This window comes from Geotrypetes seraphini, chromosome 3, assembly GCF_902459505.1.
Source record: "Geotrypetes seraphini chromosome 3, aGeoSer1.1, whole genome shotgun sequence".
Lineage (NCBI taxonomy): Eukaryota > Metazoa > Chordata > Amphibia > Gymnophiona > Dermophiidae > Geotrypetes > Geotrypetes seraphini.
This window is the reverse complement of record NC_047086.1, coordinates 91,774,307-91,797,038: the sequence shown is the minus strand read 5'-3', so window position 1 is coordinate 91,797,038 and position 22,732 is coordinate 91,774,307. Positions and strand designations below refer to the sequence as shown.

The window sequence follows — 22,732 nt, the reverse complement described above, 5'->3', positions numbered from 1 at the left end:
AAGATCCTGTCTAAATCTCCTGCATGAGAACACCACACATACCCGATGCTAGTAATTTCCTTCTTCCTTCTGTGGCTTCTTTTGACTTTGATGAGCAGAAGAGGGAATCCAAAGTACAAGAAACCAAGAGAAATTCAAAAAGCACAATGAACCTTAAAGGGCAGGATGGCATCTAAAATATATTTAAGGACACAACTCAGACTGTGTTTTGGCAAAACACCTGCATCAGGTGTTATATGTAGTGTCAATTGCAGATATAATGAATTACCATAATTGATATAATCACAATATTATCACATATTTCTTAAATAATCAATGTAGGATACCAACACTTAACAATGATTAAAGCAAATATATCAGGTCTTATAATTTATTAATAAGTTCTGCCATGGAGATTGAACAACTATTGTTATTCCTCTCTCCACCATTGATAAGACATTCCTACACCTTGTCATTTGCCAAGAGCTCTGTTGATAATCTACATTTGTACAAGTGCTATTTAATGTATTGACCACTTTTTCTTTTCCAACAGAATCAGCAGTTAAAAAATAAACTATACCAGTTAGAAGAGCAGCTCCACAATGAAATGCAAGCCAAAGATGAGTTAGAACAGAAGTACAGGTAAGAAACTGCATTGTTTTTATGCCCATTTATGGAACTTCAGTATTGCTTAACCTAAAACACATTCTTGACTGTTTTAATCTTAGTTATATTTTTTTTTCATAATTTTTTTCTTTTTATTGTTTTTCCAATCTTGAAAGTGTGGGTGTGTAAGTCAGTATGGTGGCATAATTCTGAAATGTAACTCTTTAGTGTTGTATATTCTATATATAACCTTGAACAAACAGTTCAAATATTCATTATGTCAAACAATTTTCTCATTTTTACGATAAATAAATACAAAAATTCTCTTAATCCTTTAGATCTACAAATATTCGTTTAGAGAAGACAATAAAGGAGCTGGATGATGAGGTAAAATGTTGCAATTCTCGTCTTATTCAGTTAGTTTTTTGCTTTAAATACTACATGAATTGTGGAAGTGTACTTATGAAGTTCACAAATATGAATGATTTCCTTTAGTATGCAACTTGTTTCTTCTTCACTGTAGTATTCCTGAACTTCTGAAAATTTTCAGAAGGTACCTTCCAGTAGAAAGACTGAACTTGACATTGTGAAAACTTCTGGTACACTAGTATTTTTTTTAAACCATACAGTTCAAAGAGGTAGTAGAAACAGCTTCTTACACTTCACACCTATACACAAATGCCACACATACATGCCACAGCCAAACATGCAAATGCCCACACCATAATTTATACGCACTTCTGGCAAGCCAAACCCTGAAAAACACACATTTTACAATCTATATTCATTTATTTACAAAACTTTTATCCCGCATATCACACCAATCTATACGGGTTACAATGTATAATTAATAAACAAATGACAGTTACATGTCAAATTAATTAATTAATAAACAAGTGACAGTTACATATCAAAACCAGGCAGTAAAAATTAGAGTAAAACAGTGACAAAATTATTTTAGCAAATTAAAACAAAGCATAATGCAAAATTATCCCTCATCCCTTCTTAGGTAGTACTAAAAGCCTGAAAAAATTGTGCTTTTAAAGTCTTATGAAAAGTTAAATACACTGGGATCTGATGAATAATATCAGGCAGGGAATTCCACATTTACGGCCCTACCACACTAAAAACTCTAGAAAAAATAGTCACTTTGGTAATAGACCGCAAAGAAGGCACCTCCAGCAACTGCCGTGATTCTGATCATAATGACCTAGTAGGCTTATACGGTGTAATAAAATAATATATACTGAAGGCTCTTAAACACAAACACCAAAATCTTGAACTGAACTCTCCATGAAATTGGAAGCCAAAGTAACTTACCAATAAAGGAGTGACATGTTCATACCGATGAATACCTCCAATAACTCTTGCAGCTGCATTCTGTGCTATTAGTAGTGCCATCACCCTCTCCAAGATAGGGAGAACGAGAGGACACTCCCTAAAGCTGATAGGGGAATAGATTCCATACAAATGTAAGGAAGTTATTTTTCACCCAGAGAGTGGTAGACAACTGGAACGCTCTTCCGGAGTCTGTTATAGGGGAAAACACCCTCCAGGAATTCAAGACAAAGTTGAACAAGTTCCTGCTAAACTGGAACGTACGCAGGTGAGGCTGGACTCATTTAGAGCACTGATCTTTGACCTAAGGGCCGCCGCATGAACGGACTGCTGGACAAGATGGACCACTGGTCTGACCCAGCAGCGGCAATTCTTACATTCTTATGTTCTTTTTTGGGAAGTCCACAAAAAAAAAAAAAAAAGAGCATTGCAATAATCCAAATGAGATAGAACAAAACATTGCATTACATTTGAAAATTTTCTGCAGATAATAGCTTACCCAGTCACAATAATACCCGAATCTTAAACACCGTCCTTACTACTGAGGCAATATGCCCTTGGAAACACAGAGAAGAATCCAATAATATCCTCAAACTTTATTTCTTGCTCTATTGGAATTACCACTCCATACTCAAAGGAGACAGGTGCGTTCTGAAAACCAGTAACAGATAGTCACAGAATTTTTGTCTTTGCAATATTCAAACAAAGTCCATTGTTTTTCATCCAATCTACAATGGCATCAAAATAAGTAGATAGCAACTGAAAACCCTCGGAGCAATCGGCAGGCATCTCAAAAAGAAATTGCAAATCATCTGCGTATAGCCGATAATGAACTCCTAACTCCCAAAACAACTTGCCAAGTGAGGACAAAACCTCTAAACCCAGAGAATGCTCATTCACTAATCCCCCCATATCTACCCATACACATACATCCAGCCATTATGCATACTATCTCACATCCATGTCTATTTTTCTCATGCACTCCCCATGCACACCCTCCTACACATACACTCATAAACTAGCAATCCAACTTTATTTTCAGTATGCTGGTCATTTATTTTGTGGAGTGTCCTGTTGTTTTTTGTTTCCTGTTAACTGCTTCTCTCCACTCATGATTTTATGAACTTTGATATGAAATGAATTTTTTCACCCAATGAATAATCAAGCTGTGAAATCTGTTGCTGAAGGATGTGGTGAAGTCAACAAAAATGGTGGCATTTAAACAAAGTATGGACAGTTTCCTGGAGGGAATAGGTCATTAATTATCTCTGGAAATGAACTGTATGAAATACACATTTTTAGGCTATGTTAGCTGTGGCCCAGACCTGCCACTGTCAAGACAACATGCCAGGCTTGATTACCTTGCTGTGAATAAGCATGACTTTTTGTACATTCTTATATACCCAACACCAGAATCTACCTGGTTCATTGTCTTTCCATAATACCAATGGTGCATAGCAGCTTTCCTCCACCTCTACCTTATCTGTGCCCCAGACCCTATGCCCCACATCCCCTTTTCTCTCTCTTAACCCTTCCCTCTCTGCTTCTCTCCATCAGCCCTCTTCCAGCAGGTTGCTTATTAGGCTGCTACAAATTGACCATATAACCAGTTTTATATGTGGCCTGTCTTCCAGGCTCTTCTTTATATAGCAGATTATCCAAAGTATAAGATGGGGGTTAGCAACAGCTTCAGCAGTTAAGCAGGTGGAAGGCCCTGAGTTCAGTGTCTGTAGAGGTAGGGGGCATGCCCAGGCAGGCAAGTAAACAGTAAGCCTTAGCCTTAGTTGCATGAGATCTATTTGCATGCAGTGCTTTCAATGCATATTCATTGGGGAAATCTTGAAAACCGACTGGATTGCGGCCCTTGAGGAGGGACTTTGATACCCCTGCTGTGAAGGATTACTACCAACACAGTTCAGTTCAGCAAGGTGGGGAGAGGAAAATGTGGCCATGCTATATCCCTGGGAGTATGACATACTATTATGGTTTGAGAAAACCCTACTGTAGATAATGTTTCCATCCTCTTCTGGAGGCACTTATAGCCAGGATTATCTTGGTGAATATGCATGAGTTAGATATGCTTGTATTGTACAGTTGAGAGACACTGCTGTAAAGTAGCTTTTCTTAATGTCTCATATCTTAGATGCATTGTTGTTCCTAAGCAACTGGAGTTAATGGTTGCAGTTAAGAGATTGCTAGGTGGCACACTCATTCAGAAAAAAATTACCCATTTGCACTTAAGAGCTTTAAAAAATGAGACTTATTTTCTTAATATTAAGTGTGATAGAAAATGGGCTCTGCTTTTAACCTGCATGGACACTATGCTTCAGTTATGGAGAGACCAAAGATCATAGTTTTGTAGATTGGAGACTGTAAGGCTTGGATATACAGAGGAATTAACTAATTTGGGTACTGGGGAAGACAGACCTTACTGCCAGTGACCAGATTGTTGAAGGAGAATCATTCCAAATAATGAGTTACCCAGGTAAGACAAAACAAGGGGAAAAAAAGCTTTAGAAAAGATCAACAGGTTTTGTTGTGGAGGAGTAGTCTAATGTTAGTGCAGTAGTGAGAGCTTGGAGAACTAGATTCAATTCCCACTATAGCTCCTTGAGATCCTGGTCACGTTGCTGAATCTTTCATTGTCCCATGTGCAAAACTTGTGAGCCCACTAGGAACAGAGAAAGTACCCATATATAAACCACTTTGGCTGTACCACTGAAATGTTGTATATCAAAGCCATAACCCTTTACCCATTGATTATGTTTGTTTATTCTTGTTGTACCGCCTTTTCTGTTATGTAGTCACATGTGCTTGGCTCTTTTAAACTGTACTATAGACCTTTTAAGGCAACTTGTTGGGTCCTTAATTGTCTATTTTTAAGGCAAACTCAAGGAAGACTTTAGAATCTACATCAAGACAGCTGGAACGAGAAAAAGCACTTCTGCAGCACAAGAATGCAGAGTACCAAAGGAAAGTAGAAAATGAAGCAGACAAAAAGCGCAATTTAGAAAATGAAGGTAAATTTTGCCCCTTATTTATTTTAAGGTAATTCAGATATACACTATGAATGCTAATTATTTCAGTAATAATAGCCTTCTTGTGCTTTTGTGTTATAAAAGCTAAGAATTACCATATTAGGTCAGACCAGAAGACCATCATGCCCAGTATCCTATTTTCAACAGTAGCTATTCCAGGCCACAAATACCTCCACCACCACCACTAGTATCATACCTTCATGTCTCTCACTTAGCTGTTATACAGTCTGTGAACCTGAAGATACATTATTAAGCTATGTTGACCAAAAGTAGCTAAATTTCTCTGAGAAAGAGCAGAACTGTAATGTCCTCGCATAAGGGTGATGTCACTGACAGAAGTAGCTTTGGAAGTATTAAACTAAACCTTAAGTTTGTATACCGCATCATCTCCATAAAGATAGAGCTCGACACAGTTTACAGGTAATTCAATAAATGAGGGAAGGACATAATAAGAAATTAGAGGTTATGAAGAGGGTAGCTAGTTTTACATTTTAAATAGATAGCTTTACGTTTTGGAGAATTACCGACAGAAGTAACATAGGAAGTATTACCCCAGCAGATTTTTCCAGTCTCACTGCTCAAGCCTGCCTTTTTCCACATGTCACCATCATATAAGACCACTTCAGTCTAATTCCATGCAGCTTATCAGACCTGATTCCATTGAGTTCACCTCAGCCCCTTAAAAGTTTTATTTCCTGTTCTTGAGAGTATTGAAGTTCTGTTGCTATTGCATGATTTTTTCAGAAATCTGGTAGTTCTTTAGTGTCCCTCTAAACCGGCACAGATAGATGGGCTTACGCTCCTCTGCCAGCAGGTGGAAACACAAGAATTCTAGCAGTAGCCGAAAATGCATTCTTAGGTTCACCTAATGCACTTTCTCCATCGGCAAGCACATTGCTGATTCAGATCTTAACTGTCTCTGATACACAAATCAACAATGCCTGGCTTTGATGAATTGCCAAATTTTGGATAAACCAAGTCTAAGTGAGGAGATTGTTGTGTAGTGATTAGAGCTACATCCTCATCTCCCTGAGGTTGTGGGCTCAAACTCCGTATGCTCCTTGTGATCCTAGGCAAGTCACTTAATCTTTCAGTGCCCCAGGTACATTAGATAGACTGTGAGCCCACTAGGACATAGGGAAAATGCTTTACCAGATTTGTAACCCATTCTGAGCTAAAATTCTTGTTTACTAAAAAATTGTTAAACAGTTAAGTATAGATCCACCTGTACCCAACTCATGATCAGCAAAATATGATCGACTGAGTCAAAAGCTGCACTGATATCGAATTGTAACTTCTGTTAGACCTGTCTGTCAGAAGTACTATGAGGCTGGAGTGCTGTCCCAAGACTGATCATGCAAGAGCATGGCACACTGTTGTATGTATCCTAACGTAGAAAGGCCCAAGCCCTTAAAGCTTGAATGTTGAGAAGTTGACATTGTCTTCTCTGAGGTTGCCTGACAGTATTTCACCAGCCTTGCTAGCTGGCAGAAAGAATTCCTTAGCATGTAGTGGACTGAGGTCCTGTATGACAGTGGTAGACAGGAACAGGCTCACATGTGCAGGGAGACTACCCAGATGGTTCTGGAAAAAGTTACTGGGGTACTGCTTTCCATGCCAGGCTCTGTCAGTGATGTCACTCATACATGAGGATTTAATTCCTGCTGTTCTCAGAGAACATCTGCAACAGGTAAGTAACTTCATTGTATAAATATACATATTTAAGCCATATACAATATCTTAAGCTTGTAATGTCTCAAGTTTCCCACTGATGAGTTATTATTTTGATTAGTTAACAGTTTGAAAGATCAGCTGGATGATTTGAAAAAGAGAAACCAAAACTCTCAAATATCCAATGAGAAGATTAATCATCTACAGAGACAGGCAAGTTCTCTTCTTTCCCTTTAATATTGCAGCAGAGGCAAGCACTGTGCTTCAGGCTGTGTGGAGAAATTCATGTGTCTTTCAGTGTCTTTTCTTCCCAGAGCAGTATTGCTGCGCCTCTAGATTAAATGAGGTTTCTGCTGGTTTGCATTAATGTGTAAAGTAATTGAAATGGCATGGGCAAATTAAATCTTCCTTCTTAAAACATTTGACTTTTACTGTGAGTTTTTTTTAAAATCATTTTCTTCTAAGACTGGTTCTGTTTTTTTATGGTAGTGGTTTCCTCCATGTATACTATAAATCACTGTACCTGATTACAAGCCAGTAAAATGTAGTCACGTGCTGTAGATTTGGAAACAAATTTTTTTGCAAAAATGAAACACTAATGCATTTATGTACTTATTTAAAACCCTCTAAGCTCTTTATATGTATGTCATTATGTTGTTTGTCCCTTTTAAAGATTTTGTATTTGGTAAATGAGTAGTTTCTTGGGATAATTGCTAAATTTGGTGTTTCTTCGTTCCTCAACACCCTGGGTGCACAGCTAGATGAAGCCAATGCTCTGGTGCGAACAGAGTCCGACACGTCCACAAGGCTGAGGAAGAACCAGACGGAGATGTCCAAGCAAATTCAGCAGCTGGAAACCAACAGCCGCGAGTTGCAGGACAAAAACTGTGTCCTGGAGAATTCCAGGTTGAAACTGGAGAAGGATTTCATCAATCTGCAGTCAGTTTTGGAGTCTGAGAAGAGGGACCGGACGCATGGATCGGAAATCATTAGCGACTTGCAAGGTATTGAAAGAGTGATGTATGCAGCACTGATTGAAAAGATCTGTGATGCCAAATAAGAATATTTAATTAGGTTTAAAACAAAACTTTATGGGCTAGTTAAAATGCAAAACTTGGCCCCACCCCTTTTGTATATTTCTGGTATCTTGCTGCTTTATTGAGCAAAGTGCAAGTAAGCCTGACATACAGCTTTATTCTCTCTTGTTGGCAGTAAGCAAAAATCCAATTAAATATATAATTTTCCAAATATAGAAAAATGTGAAGCTGTTCAAATAGATGCACACTTCCATTGGCATAGCTATTAAAATCCATGACAATGACCCTGAATGCATAAGAATGGTAATTAGGCTTGTTTTTCCCTTAAACTTTGATTCCAGTATTGAAATCTAAAAAGCTCTTGTGACACAGTAGGTTGTGTAGTTTCTTGATGTTTTTATTATCTGTTAATTTTTGTTACTGATAAATACTGATAAATAATTAATTCACCCAAATGTCCTAACCCCTTCCTTTTCCCCTCTCGCCCCCTCTTAGAATCCTCACATCAAAATTGATTTAGACCTTACGCCTTTAATTGTATTCCTCTTACTGGAAAAGTCCAGCTATCTTTTTGTTTTACTAGGTCCAACTTCTTTAATTGTATTTCTCTTCCTGGAAATGTCCAGTTATCTTTTTGATGTAATCCGCTTAGAACTGCAAGGTACAGGCGGAATATAAGCCATTAATGTAATGTAATGTAATATAGGTCCAGATTCTGTAACTGGTGCCAATATCAGTGGCCGCCTTAAAAGCGGCCGCTGTTTGCGTGTCAATCACACATTTGCACCAGTTTCAGAATCGCACCAATGGGGAAGATAGTCTCTGTAAATGTAGGCCACAGTTTTCCGGGCTTACATTTCCGGTGCCTATCTTTGTGTGAATTGGGCCTATGTAGGTGCTTTAGACCAGTGTTTCTCAACTCGGTCCTGGAGTACCCCCTTGCCAGTTAGGTTTTTAGGATATCCATAATGAATATGCATAAACTTGATTTGCATACACTGCCTCCATTATATGCAAATTCCTTTCATGCATATTCATTATGGATATCCTGAAAACCTGACTGGCAAGGGGGTACTCTAGGACTGAGTTAAGAAATTGTCAGTTGCTTATAAGATACCAGACTGGCGAACAGAACTTAGATTTTGGTCCTTTGTATCATGAGAGGACACTCCCTTTGCTAAAAATAAATGGAATAATCATCTGTTCTCTTTCTAGAAATAGAGTTGATTCTATCAAAAGCAGGAGGTATAAAGTTTCCAGCACCACAATTCCATGCAGAAACTATAAAGATTAGGGGGGAAATTCTAAAACCAGAGCCTAAACTTGGGCACCAGTAGGCGACCTACCGGTGCCTAATTGAAGAATGGCATTAAAAACAGCGAGGTTTTACAACCGGCTAGGGACTGCCAACTTATCCGGGGTAAATGGGAAGGGAAATTGCAGATTAAATTGGGACGGGAGACATATTATAGGGTGACCTTATGTGCCTTTTACACTCAGACACAGTTATACTATAGTGGAGGTCTACCAACACCACTGTGTCATAAATGTGGGCTGGGGGGACACACTTTGGGGCATGCCTTTTGGTCCTGCCCCAAGATCCAGCTTTTCTGGAGGTGTATAATATCTTGCATGTCGGGGTTGATTGGTAGAGCTTTGCGCAGTAATCTGGCCCACTTTATCTTAGATTTGCCAGAGGCTTATGGCCATTTGCCCAGGGAAAACCAGGCGCTCTGCAGGAAGATGAGCTTACTGGCCAGGAAATGTATTTTACAGTGCTGGACAGTCCCGGACCCTCCGGAGTTTTGGCATTGGTGAAACCAGTTGCATCAGTTGGCCACATGGGAGGCAAGAGATGCGGGAGGGTCTCGAAAGCGGAAGTTGTTCTTGAATATTTAGGAGCCATATCTGAAGTCCTTACATCCCAAAGGACGCAGTGCAGTGTTAAGATGGGTGACCGAATTTGGGCGCTCAGTTTGTTGAGATGAGAGAGCAATGATGAGCGAAGGTGGGACGGGGTAGAGAGATGGGGGGGACCTGGGGAGGGGAGGCGGGGGTGTTCTGCAAGGTTCTGGTATTTAGCTATGGGTATATTGGGGTATTTTTTTGGGATAGGTGGGGAAGGGGGATGGTGGGGCTCCTTCGGGGCTCATCAGAGTCCAGGGTCTCAGAGTGCCTTTCTGTCTCCTCTGGCCTCGCTTGCCCTGAGTAGATGGGGGGGGGGGAATAGTTGCTGCTGTTCTTGTTCTGTACATGCTTGATATCTTGTGGTATATGATGCTTCATTGTTTGCACTGTGCACGTTTGTGTGCCTTCATGTTGTTTTGCTGTTTGAACCTAAAAACAGCAAGGTTGAAGTGCCTACTTCGATTTAAATAAAAGGCACAAGAATTGTGCCTACGTAGGTGCTTTAGGCCAGCGAATTCCACAGTAGGCGTGGCCAACGCTGGAAATGGCATTAGGTGGGCTAAAGCAGTGTTCTATGTGTAGCCAGTGCTCTTTCTCCAGCCCTGCTATATGAAAATTAACCTGTGTGTGACATACTGCATTGATTGTTGACTTTTGTCATTTGGGTGATATAAGGTGCAATAAAGACATCCAGCAATTTTAGTATGCTTACAATGCAAAATGAACCTGTAGTTATCACTTTTTTTCTCTCCCAAGCATCATTTTCAGCCCTGATTCCTCTCCTATTCACAAGTGTGATTCTTTTCTTCTCTCATATGTTTTTGTGAAATGTAAGAGATGTTGCTACATTAGAATCATTACATTACAACCTCCTCTCTCACCTCTCTTTACAGTTGCCTTGAGCCTGTATAGGTATGAGCGACGCACAAATAGAAGATTAGATTAAATTAGATTAGAATCTTGAATTTTATTTGACTTTCTATGGGCCACTTGATCCTTGCCATTAGGAATCACTGATGCTTGTGCAGTTGCTTGTTGCTAGCATAATTATGACCATTAGATATAGCAGGTCATAAATTATTCTTTTACCTCTTCCAGTAGCATTAACTCACGTACATATAGTTCAAAGTCTGACTTTATGGAATTTAAAAGGAATGATCTGGCATGTAACTTGCTCTCTGTTCATTTTTGGGGACATTTTTAGGTCGAATATCTGGTCTAGAAGAGGATTTGAGAAATGTGAAAGGCTCGTTAGCAAAAGCAGAGACGGAGAAGAGACAGCTGCAAGACAGGCTAGCAAATTTGGAAAAGGTATCTAAATTTATTAATTTTTCAATGTTATTCTCTCCCTTTTGGATTTTTTTTTAAATATTCCATGTGTGTTCTTTCAACTTTACAAAAGGAAAAAAATAACATGGAGATTGACATGACATACAAGCTGAAAGCTCTGCAGCAGAGTTTGGAGCAGGAAGAAGCAGAGCACAAGGCCACCAAAGCAAGGCTAGCAGACAAGAATAAGATCTATGAGTCTATTGAAGAAACAAAGTCTGAGGCCATGAAAGGTATGGTACACAAATGTCATAGGGGCAATGGATTGAGCAGCCTAATTTAAATTACACAGTGTTTATATGTTTTCTAATTAGGGCTTCTACTGTACTTTTAGAGTTTTTTTATAAACTAAATTTAGGTGTTTCTTTTCCAGTTAATTAAAGCAGTGTTCTTCAACCACCGGTCCATGGACCAGTGCCAGTCCACAGAAATTTCCTGCCGGTCCACAGGGCCAGCACGTGCATCAGGCCCAAAACAGTGTTCTTCAACCGCCGATCCATGGTGCGATCAATGCGGCGTTATCTTCGAGCCAGCTCCCTCTTCCTAACTGATTCAGTGCACAAAACCATGGGCAGTGGCTCCTATGGGCATCCTGCGCCTGAACCGGAAGCCTTCTCTCTGACGTTGCAACGTCAGAGGGAAGGCTTCCAGATGAGGCACGGGATGTGCAAGGTGCAATTAGTACTATTATGGGGGCAGGGTCTGGGGTGGAGAATGGGTAGAGATGGGTGGAGTCTGGCCCACGACTTAGCCCAGTGTTCTTCAACCGCCGGTCCACGGACCGATGCCGGTTCCCAGAATAATTCTTTTATTTCTGCCGGTCCATAGGTGTAAAAAGGTTGAAAAACACTGAATTAGAGGATCCTTAACAATACAAAAGATTGGTGTTTTTATACCACTTCCATTAATGCTGTGTCCCTTTTCTGATAAAATCAAATATGTACATTTGTGTCACTTAGGAGTTTTCAGCATAGAAAAGGCACAAAGGCTAGGTTGAAGGTACAAGAAAAGCCAGGGTAAAGTGTGTCAGAGTACTTGGAAGAGATGTTTTTCCAATGTTAATCTAACAAACATCTGTTCTAATTTTTTTGATTGTTTGTTTCAGAGTATTTATCACTTCAAATCTAAAATCAGAAGCCCTTTTTATAAAGCATTGTAGTGTTTAAAATCTTTTTTTATCAATTCAGGTTACAAATTCTATACTACAGAGCCAAAAGTAGGTATACAGTATTCGTTATTTTTTTATTTTTTTACAGGTGTAACAAATAACATTTCTATGAAGTTTTTGTATCAGTTACATTATTTCACTTTTACTTGATAATCATTCAGTAGTATTTTATATCTATTCAATACCCATACAATAAAAATAAATAATGAATAAATACTATATACCTGCTTTTGGCCCACCCTGTACAGATGGCACTTTGGGTTTTATATTAATCTTAACAGTATCCTTCACAGGCATTTCAAAGACCGCTGAATAGTAGTAAGAAGGCCTAGATTTATAAATAGATGACCTAGGCAACTGTCTGAGTTTTAAATGTGCCAAATACCTGTACTTTAGAGGAGCCACCACCTCTTGCATTAAAGCTGTACATCTGCACCACTTCAGAAGGATGATTCCATTGTACCCTGTCCTTCTCTTCCTGTCTTCCTTGTTCTCCAGTTTGCTTATGGGGAAAAAGTTAGATCCCTGGAAAACTGGAATGCCCTCCTATGGGAGGTGGTGGACATGAAGATGATAATGGAACTCAAGAATGCATGGGATAAACACAAAAGGATTCTTATATGGAAAGAGAATGGAATCAAAACATCTTATCTTTGCTTAAGCAGAAAATCCAGTAGCTGGGAAATAAGGCTAGAGCCGGGCAGACTTTTACAGTGTGTGTGTCCCAATTATAGCTAAATCTGGTTGGGCTGGAATGGGCTTTAATGGCAATTCCAGTAGTTGAAAATTTAAGTCCATACCAGGCAGACATCTATGGTCTGTGCTCTGAAAATGGCAAGGACTGCTCAAGATCAATTATGCTTATGTTATATACTAGGAGTTTTATCTTGGGCAGACTGGATGGACCATGCAGGTCTGTCATCTACTATGTTACTATGTCTTCTTTTTTGGGCAAATGTTAATGAAAGACATGATTACCACAGAATTTCATGCATTGTGACCAGTAACACATATATCTATTTCCATAAGGAGAGCAACAGCATACTAATTTCATTGAGGCAACAGATTTAATCACTAACCACATATGCAGAAGGCCAGTATTACATACAAACTTAAGAGAAATGAGGACAAAGCATAGCTTTATTTTATAGCTATTGATAATTTACTAGACTAAAATGATGTTTTATTTAGGACCCCTTTTACAAAGCTGCAGTAGCGAGTCACTACATGGCAAATGCGATGCAGCCCATGGGAATTGAATGGGACGTGTCACATTTACCATGCAGGAATCTTTACCGTGGATTTGTAAAAGGGGCCCTTAATATCCATGATCTGCCTTGTTTGTTATCTTAATTTGACATTGACTAACTGAATTCAATGATCCATGCAGCAATATGCTTATCGGGCAAAAATAAAAAATATGGCTAAAGTTTAAAAAAAAATTAAATAAACAAGAACAAAAAGTCTGGAGCAATTGATCTGTATTAGGAAAGTCCCCCCCCCCCCATTTTGACTGAATACATATGAAGATTAAGTATTGCAAAAAGCATCTAAGGTTTGAGGATCTTTGTACCTCTGTTTTACTGAAAGAGAAAAAGGGAATACATACCCTCTTGGTATTCAGCATTTTGCTCCATCAAGTCCTGCAATTTGCTCTTGTTTCCAGCTTTAGCCATAACAGAAAAACTCATCAATATGCGATGTCTCTAGCCAGACCTATAGCATTACCCTGAAAAGCCTTGGTGTAGAAAGACACATCCTAAAATGCAAAGGGCTTTAGGCATTTTTGCTAAGCTATGATCCCTTATATACTTAAAGAATTTATTCTAGCCATCAGAGTGTGACATTTTCTTTGTTTAACAAGAAAATCCCCCCATATAAGTCAGAGTCCTTTATTCCACAGATATGGAGAAGAAACTGCATGAGGAAAGAATATCAAAGCAAAGAGTAGAAAACAGTCTGTTGGAAGCTGAGAAACAACGATCTATGTTGGACTGTGATCTCAAACAGGCACAGCAGAAAATAGATGAACTGCTTAAGCGGAAAGAGAAGCTCAATGAAGATGTAAGTACTAAAACAAATGTGAAATCTACAAGTGGGTGGCATAGGATTTCATATAGAGCAGGGGTGTCAAAGTCCCTCCTTGAGGGCCACAATCCAGTTGGGTTTTCAGGATTTCCCCAATGAATTTGCATGAGATCTATTAGCATACGATGAAAGCAGTGCATGCAAATAGATCTCATGCATATTCATTGGGGAAATCCTGAAAACCCGACTGGATTGCGGCCCTTGAGGAGGAACTTTGACACCCCTGAGATAAGAAGGTAGGGCACAACATGCACAGAGTGAGAAGTCTTGATTTATAAAGACATGATACAGTTTATGGTAATACACTTGGAATTTTACAGAGACTGAGCCAGATATATTAGATTCCATGGTACGTAATCAGCCTCGATAAACACAAGAATACACTGAGGACCAGATTCTATAAATGTCGCCTAACTTTTGGGCACTGGTCTGCATGGTTGCCCAGTTGACACAGATCTAGAATCACAAGTCTGATAGATGTAGGTGTTCTCAGTGCTAGGGCAGAACCGGAGCTTTCAACACTCTCGGGACTAGCGCCAGAGCCGACGCGGCCGGTGTTTCGCGGGCCGCAGGTTTGTTCGCTGCTTCAGAACCGATTTTAGAGCACAGTAATGTTGCTTCTTACTGTTCTATCAGAAGTTTTACAAATCAGCGGTCCGTGAAACGCCGGCTGCGTCGGCTCTGGCTCTAGTCCCGAGAGTATTGAAAGCTCCGGTTCTGGTCCTGAGTAAGAAATAGCACAGAATTGAAGAAGCTCAGAAATGGAAACAGAATAATGAAAACACTAAAGATAAGTAATTTTCTATGAGGTTTTTCAAATTCTGAAGTGGTCTGCACTCAATCAGTTAATGAGCAAAATAAGAGATATAAGTTATAACAAAAAAGTTTTAAAAATAGTTTAAAAAAATAGTTTAAATTAGCAGAAACATAATATGGATAATGAAATAAAAGAACAGGTTTTTGGCCAGTGATTGCAGTACGGAGTATGTGTTTGGAATACACCTACGTTACATAGAAACATAGAAATAGACGGCAGATAAGGGCCAAGGCCCATCAAGTCTGCCCACTCCAGTGATCCTCACTATCTATCTTTGCGGATAGATCCCACATGTCTATCCCATCTGGCCTTAAAATCCGCCACACTGGTGGCCTCAATAACCCGAAGTGGAAGACTATTCCAGCGATCAACCACCCTTTCAGTGAAGAAGAACTTCCTAGTGTCACTGTGCAGTTTCCCGCCCCTGATTTTCCACGAATGCCCCCTTGTTGCCGAGGGACCCTTGAAGAAGAAGATGTCTTCTTCCACCTTGATGCGGCCCGTGAGATATTTGAATGTCTCGATCATATCTCCCCTCTCTCGACGCTCCTCGAGTGAGTAGAGCTGCAAATTCCCCAACCGCTCCTCGTACGGGAGCTCCCTGAGTCCCGAGACCATCCTGGTGGCCATTCTCTGGACCGACTCCAGTCTCAGCACATCCTTGCGGTAATGCGGCCTCCAGAATTGCACACAGTACTCCAGGTGCGGTCTCACCATGGATCTATATAGTGGCATAATGACTTCAGGTTTACGGCTGATGAAACTCCTGCGTATGCAACCTATGATTTGCCTTGCTTTGGATGAAGCTTGCTCCACTTGGTTTGCCGACTTCATGTCTTCCCTGACAATCACTCCCAAGTCTCTTTCTGCTACAGTTCTTGTCAGGATCTCGCCATTTAGGGTGTAGATCTTGCATGGATTCTGGCTTCCCAGGTGCATGACTTTGCATTTTTTGGCATTGAAACTGAGTTGCCAGGACCTAATGATTACCACTGAAATTATAAGTGTAGTACTCCTTATTTCTGAGGCCTTTTCCTGAACGAATATCAAGCTCCAAGTATAGATAAACTATAAAAGTGGAGTGTGAGTGTTTGAGTATAGACTTCTTCATAGGAGTGGAGATTTGACTTTTGTGATACATTAAATATTTATACCACTCAGTTAAGATTGTTTATAAAATAAACCCACCAGGATGTTTGAAAAATACCACCCAATTGGGCAGAAAAATCGATTCAATAGGCTGAATAGAGTCAAAAATTTTTTCCTGAATCAGGCAGCACTACCCCTAAGTATCTTAATAAAAAAATTGGCCCATAACTTAGCCTATGTTTTAGATTTCGTCCCCTTAGGTGATTGAGTTTGACATCCCTGCTTTAGATACTTAGATTAATGCCATGGTCAGAAAAAGTTATTTTACCTTATTGAAACAAATCATATTTTGATTTTTCTTCCTTCAGACTCTTGGTACAATTATTAGTATTAAGTTCATTAGATTACTGTAATATCATCTATCTTGTCTCTTGTAAAAAGAATATTAACAGTAAGCAGATTATCCAGAATACATCTGTTCGGCTAATTTTCAATTTGAAAAAATTTGATCGAGTGACTGTATATTTCCAGAAATTGCACTGGCTTCCAGTCGAGGCAAGAATATTATTTAAATTAGGCTGCATTTGCTATGCCATTTCTTGTTATGGAAGCGTCAGACAATCAGACTCTATTTCAGTTTCAATGCATTCAAACTTTTGGTTATAGCTTTAACATTAAGCACTTTAGAGTATTGCAACCAGATTTATTTAGCAAAAGGAACATCAAAAGTCGTTGATAGACGAAGTTTCAGATTATTTGAATTTCCATCAGTAAAAGGCTGCCAATACAAAAGATTCTTTAATCGAATTTTGGCTTATTTGGTGGCTTTATGGGATAGGAATTTTGGCACTTTGATTCTAAGATCTTATTCTTACATAAGTTTTAGGAAATCATTAAAAACTTATCTATTCAAAAAAGTTTTTAAATAAGCTGAACTGTATCTTCCTGTGAATGTGCAGTATCTTAGAATTGTAAACCTCACAGAAAGGAAGCTGTGGTATACAAATGATTTGTTATGTTATAAGACATTATTTGGTCTTGTACCAAATTTATCTTGCAGATCATTTAAAATTTGCAGATAGAAAGCATACTACCCATCATTGTATTTACATTTCCTATTTCAAAAGGTTGCATTTAGAAATGATTTTTTTTCGGAGAATTCTATCCTATCAGGCTGGTACTTGGGATAAGGATTTCAGTACTCAGATAGCAAGCTCAATTGTTAAAAACTTACTTACTTTAACAAATTCTTATAAATGGTGTTATATTTCTCTGTTTATGTACAGTACTCTTTCAATTTTTATAAACCACACTGAACTGAGAAGTAGGGTGTCAGGTCAAAAGCGCACCGGGACAAAGGCGTGCCCAGACAATTGAGCGCAGCGCGCGCCACCGCGCCGCTCTAAATTACAGTTTTTAGTGCTCCAGGGGGAGGGTGTGGGGGGGAACCCCCCCACTTTACTTAATAGACATCGCGCCGCGTTGTGGGGGGTTGTAACCCCCCACATTTTATTGAAAACATCACTTTTTCCCTGTTTTTAGGGAAAAAGTTCAGTTTACAGTAAAATGTGGAGGGTTACAACCCCCCAAACCCCCCATAACGCCGGCGCGATGTCTATTAAGTAAACTGGGGGGGTTCCCCAACAAAAACCCCCGTCGGAGCACCTAAAAACTGTAATTTAGAGCAGCGTGGCGGCGTGCGCTGCGCTCAATTGTCGGCGCGCGCTTTTGTCTTTCGCGCCGTTGTCTATGAACCGAGAAGTAGTGAGGTATTTAAATAAATTTTATATTTTATGTTATGATGTTTTTGCATTTTTAGGTGATTAAAAGAGAGATCCTGAAAAGGAGTGTGTTGGCAGAATTCAAAAACCTGAATTTAATATTTAGTAGTTTCTTCTCTGAATAAATGCATTGATTTATTTTTAGGTTAAAAATTTAACATTGAAAATAGAACAGGAAACGCAGAAGCGGTCTCTTACGCAAAATGACCTGAAGATGCAAGTTCAGCAAGTGAACACGTTAAAAATGTCCGAAAAACAACTGAAACAAGAAATTAACCATCTCACAGAAATCAAACTCAGCTTGGAAAAGCAGAACAATGAGTTGCGCAAGTAAGGCTTTTCTTTAAGTTTCTTTAATTTTATAACACTTGATTACCTACCCTTTGCTTTTTGGCATCAGAGAGAGTTATAGATATATTGTTCATACTTTCATTTTCATAATCCACAAATACCCAAGTTCACAAATTAACAATGCATCTTACATAAAAACCGATGGTTTCCCTCAATCCCATTCTATTAATCCAAATTAAACTTGTTATGCTTTGGCTAACATACTGCCCAAATTAAATTAAACTGGAGCAAAATAAGTAAGTGTCTGTGAGCTTGTTTTTTAAAAATTGTCACTTGCCCATACAGAGAACGCCAGGATGCAGATGGACAAATGAAAGAGCTTCAAGACCAGCTTGAAACAGAACAGTATTTCTCAGTATGTATCACTTTATTTTATTTGTACACAGTCATTAGAACCCTATTCATGACTTATTTCTTCTCCTGGGCTGTGGAGTATTGAAACAGGATTTGTTGAGCTCTATAAAACAGAAGCCAGCTTATAGTAATCTATAGGCTATATTAATTCTAATATGTAACCACTGCAGAAAGAGGATCTATAATAATAAAACCCTAAGTGCGCCTGCACACTCCCACTTGTGTGTTCCGTGATCAGTAGGTCCCTGGCAGGTAGGATTGCGCATGCGTGCCTAGGGTTCTGTTTTCCAGTACACGATGGTGCCCTCAACCCTCAGAAGCTCCCATATAATTGTCATCGCCACCCCCCCCCCCCTCTGTTGCACCCGGACCCCTGTTGACCTTCCCACCTGACCCTCCCACCGCGAGACAACCACAAACCTCAAGCCTCCAGGAGTGTCCGCAGCACTCCAAACACGCTGCCTCGCGGCCCTCCATCGCCCCGATTTCCTCTACCACGTCCATGATGACATCATCAGAGATGCAGTAGAGGAAATCAGGGCAGCAGAAGGCTGCGAAGCAGTGCGCCCAGAGCGCTGCGGACGCTGCCGGAGCAGGGAGGCCTGTCAGTCGACTCGCAATGGGAGGGTCAGTGGGGTCGGCTGCACGGCGGTGGTGGTGGCGGGGGGGGGGGAAGATGGAAACATGCTTCTCAAGGGTTATACTGCAAAGGGGGGTGGGAGGTAGGCAGGCTGGCTTCGGAGGGTGGGGGTGGGACAAAGTCATAGGAAGGAGGCACTGGGGGCAATAAGGACATGGGAAGGAAACACTGGGGGCACTAAGGACATGGGAAGGGGGCACTAAGGACACAGGACGGAGGTACTGGGGGCAATAAGGACATGGGAAGGAGGCACTGGGGCACTATGGACACAGGACGAAGACACTGGGGGGCACTAAGGACACAGGGTAGAGAATAGGCATAGTTGACTTTGGGTGTCACTAGGTGTCTGTGTTAGGAGCCGGTAAATTAGGCCAGGAAAACCTTGGCCTAATGTAACCACTAGGATGCCCAGCGACACTTAAGCTCACTTAGGCACTCCTAGGTGTGTTTCTATGTACGTTACTTTAGAAACCGCTGCGACTTTTGGCAGTATAAAGTTAAAAAAAAAAAAAAAATGGTGTCACATGGTTGATTGACAACCATGTCAACTGGCACCTGCAAGTTAGACGCTGTTAGGTGCCATTTATAGAATCAGGCCTCTAATGCTTGACTGTATAATGCCTGTGTGGTATAGAGAGGATGAATCTTTATCTTTCTCAGGTGTCAGCTTCAGGCATTGGCAGAATGGGGGCTCTCCCTTAGATGAATGGTCAGTTGAATGGCAGGAGAGGCTCTAAAGACAAATTTGGCAGCAAAATCAGAACTTAGATCATCTTGGAGTGTAGACCACTGGCAGCTGCTACCCTTCAGATAATCCAAGCCTCCCTTGCTTTTTGTTACCTGGGTTTCCAGAAACTACCAGAAACAGAATCTACTCCTTCTAGCCAGTAACTAATGCCAGTAAATCTGCAGATCCCCCTTTCACATAGCAGGTGCAGGAAACTGACACAGGAAAAACAAAAGGTCAACAGTGCAGCCTAGATTTCCTGGTGCTGTAAGTAGCTAAAAAAAAACAAAACCCTACACTGATAATATACTCATAAGCTGCCAGCCGTCACTGGATATAGAACTGAAAAGTTTGGGAACAGTCAGGTGAAAAATACACAGACATATGCTGTATATTTTTCCCCGCTGTTACAGCTGTAATACAAACCCTCATACCTCCTCAACCTAATCACTTTCCCCCATATTATTCCCCATCTTTATAAACACAATAGTCTGCCAATCCCATTCAAATACTCTCCCTACCTCCCAAGGCCAGCACAGCCTTGATGAGTGGTAGCATAAACCAATCACTAGTTAAGGTGGATGGGGGAGGGTGATTGGGATTCTTCAGCTGGTCTTGCTCTTATCAGAAGAGGATGTGTGTTTCCAGGAGTGTTGGCAGGGCTTCCACTGAATACATATTATGTGGCTTGGGGGAGGGGGTTATCGACAGAGTCAGACCTTTCCTATTCTTTAACCATGCTGGCTCCTTTAAATGAGGCTTCCCAGTAGCTTAGGGCTGCAGTTTAACAGCCTCATACTCCTAGGCAGGAAAAACCATGCCAGCTTTGAGCTCCTGTTTTTCACAAAACAATGCAGCTTGCATACTAATGAGGTGTTATGCATATACTGTATTTGCTTTGGATTTCGTTATTATGGATGGTGTGGTAACTGAAACTGTTTGTTACGCTAATAGCACATGTTCTGTTACATATACCTTCTCTACCTGTGTCCTATAAAATTATCCTCATACTGTATAGAGTAATACTGCATGAATTTTTTTTTATTGGTAGACCCTTTATAAGACACAGGTTCGAGAACTTAAAGAGGAAGCTGAAGAGAGAGCTAAGATTTGTAAAGAGATTCAACAGAAGATCCAAGAGTTACAAGATGAGAGGTGAGATCATTTTATTTGAATTAAAAGTACAAGAGTAAGAAGTAAATTTATACATATATTTCTTTCTTCCACCCCTAATCGTGGCTTTCCTTCTACTACACCTATATTTCCAATCAGACCCCTTTTTGTTCGCTAACACTTAAACCAAACATTAGGGGGCTTCATTTTCTAACAGGAGTTTCTCTTAGATTAGATGCTACCTTCTTCCTTCTGCAAGCAACAATCAAAATGACAGGTGTCAGGCCACAAATTATGGCTTTCTTCAGGAGTACATAATGTGCCCTGAACCCCTGTAGGTGGTGTTATTTAGCAGTGGTTGAAATTTCCCCTTCCTCCAGAGGCTAGTTCTGTAGTGCTGACACCAAACCCTGCCCTTCAGATGAGCAGCAGACAGGCTTAGAAATAGTAATGTTTGCAAGAAGGGTCTATTGACATAATATTCCTTTGTCATAAATTCAGCTTAATCTGCTGAATTCTGTACACTTATAGGGTTGATCTTTAGACACCAGAAAAGCCTAAAGGGTCAAAATAGCTCACAGAAAATAATGTATGCAGAATAACCAAGTTTGGACTGACAGTATTTACCAGCATCTTGAGAGATATGATAATTGTTACGCACAGGCTGCTTATGATAACTGTTTATCTAATGACATAAATCTCAGTATAAGAGATTTCTCTCCAAGGGTTGTTTTAATTTTTTCTGTTTTCATGATTTCTTAAAAATTTTAGTCAGCTGATCAAGCCATCTTGTTGTACTATTTTGTGAATTTTAGAGACTCCTTGGCTGCTCAGCTGGAAATCACTCTGACAAAAGCAGACTCTGAACAGCTTGCTCGCTCCATTGCAGAGGAGCAGTACTCTGACCTGGAGAAAGAGAAGATCATGAAAGAGTTGGAGATCAAAGAGATGATGGCTCGCCATAAGCAGGAACTCACTGAGAAGGATGCTACCATAGGATCTGTGCGTAAATAGCATACAGCAGGTTTTTATTTGTTTATATTGTTTATATACTCCAGTGGTATTTTTTTTATGATCTAACCAAGTATACCTGTTGACAATTCCTACAAGGAATATTATGAACAAAGACTTATTGCTGGGCCAAAGCTTTTTCAGTTTTTCACTAATCATTAAACAAGTTGACATTTAAGCTACTCTGAGTCAAATTTGCCAACTTTTAGGAAGAAATTGGAGGCTCCTTATATTGAAGTTTAGGAAGGTTTTAAGGCTTCTTTTCATCCTCTTCAATATTTTGGCAGTACAGTTTATATTTATCTGATAGTACAGGCTTTTAATTGCTCGTACTTTTAAAGTTAAGGGTTTGTTTAGGTAATTTATTAATTTTACCTTAATGATTTTGGTAATTTATTAATTTTACCTTGATGATTTTGGTAATTTAGGTTTATTTTTATAGTTTAGTTTTATTAAATTTGTAAATTGCTCTAAATGGCATTTTGATCATTGTTGGAAATATTTAAGCTTTTATAAATAAATTAGATTGACATTTCCCGATAGCCCTTCCGCTATATCACTTTAAAAAGTTTGAAAAGAACTAAGCCAAGGACAGCTCCCTGTAGCTCACTACCGATAATGCCCCCTCAGCATGAATTTAATGTACCATTATCTTTTCTCAAATACTGAATCACTATCAGGTAAACA

At 39.8% G+C, this 22,732-nt stretch overlaps 1 protein-coding gene across 7 annotated transcripts in view; it reads left to right on the top strand.

Moving 5' to 3' along the window:
- The window catches only part of ROCK2 (Rho associated coiled-coil containing protein kinase 2), a 358,167-nt gene that overhangs the window by 241,464 nt on the left and 93,971 nt on the right, over positions 1 to 22,732 (top strand). For all 7 annotated transcript variants that reach the window (XR_004538687.1, XM_033936145.1, XM_033936150.1 and 4 more), the window contains 12 exons: positions 533 to 621; positions 924 to 972; positions 4,808 to 4,943; positions 6,754 to 6,845; positions 7,390 to 7,636; positions 10,782 to 10,888; positions 10,980 to 11,139; positions 13,978 to 14,138; positions 17,995 to 18,179; positions 18,486 to 18,555; positions 20,973 to 21,076; positions 21,850 to 22,036. Coding sequence is in view for 6 of the 7 variants with exons in the window: in XM_033936145.1 (XP_033792036.1) it covers positions 533 to 621; positions 924 to 972; positions 4,808 to 4,943; positions 6,754 to 6,845; positions 7,390 to 7,636; positions 10,782 to 10,888; positions 10,980 to 11,139; positions 13,978 to 14,138; positions 17,995 to 18,179; positions 18,486 to 18,555; positions 20,973 to 21,076; positions 21,850 to 22,036 (1,587 nt within the window). In the remaining variant the exon portion in view is untranslated. The remainder of the gene's footprint in view (positions 1 to 532; positions 622 to 923; positions 973 to 4,807; positions 4,944 to 6,753; positions 6,846 to 7,389; positions 7,637 to 10,781; positions 10,889 to 10,979; positions 11,140 to 13,977; positions 14,139 to 17,994; positions 18,180 to 18,485; positions 18,556 to 20,972; positions 21,077 to 21,849; positions 22,037 to 22,732) is intronic.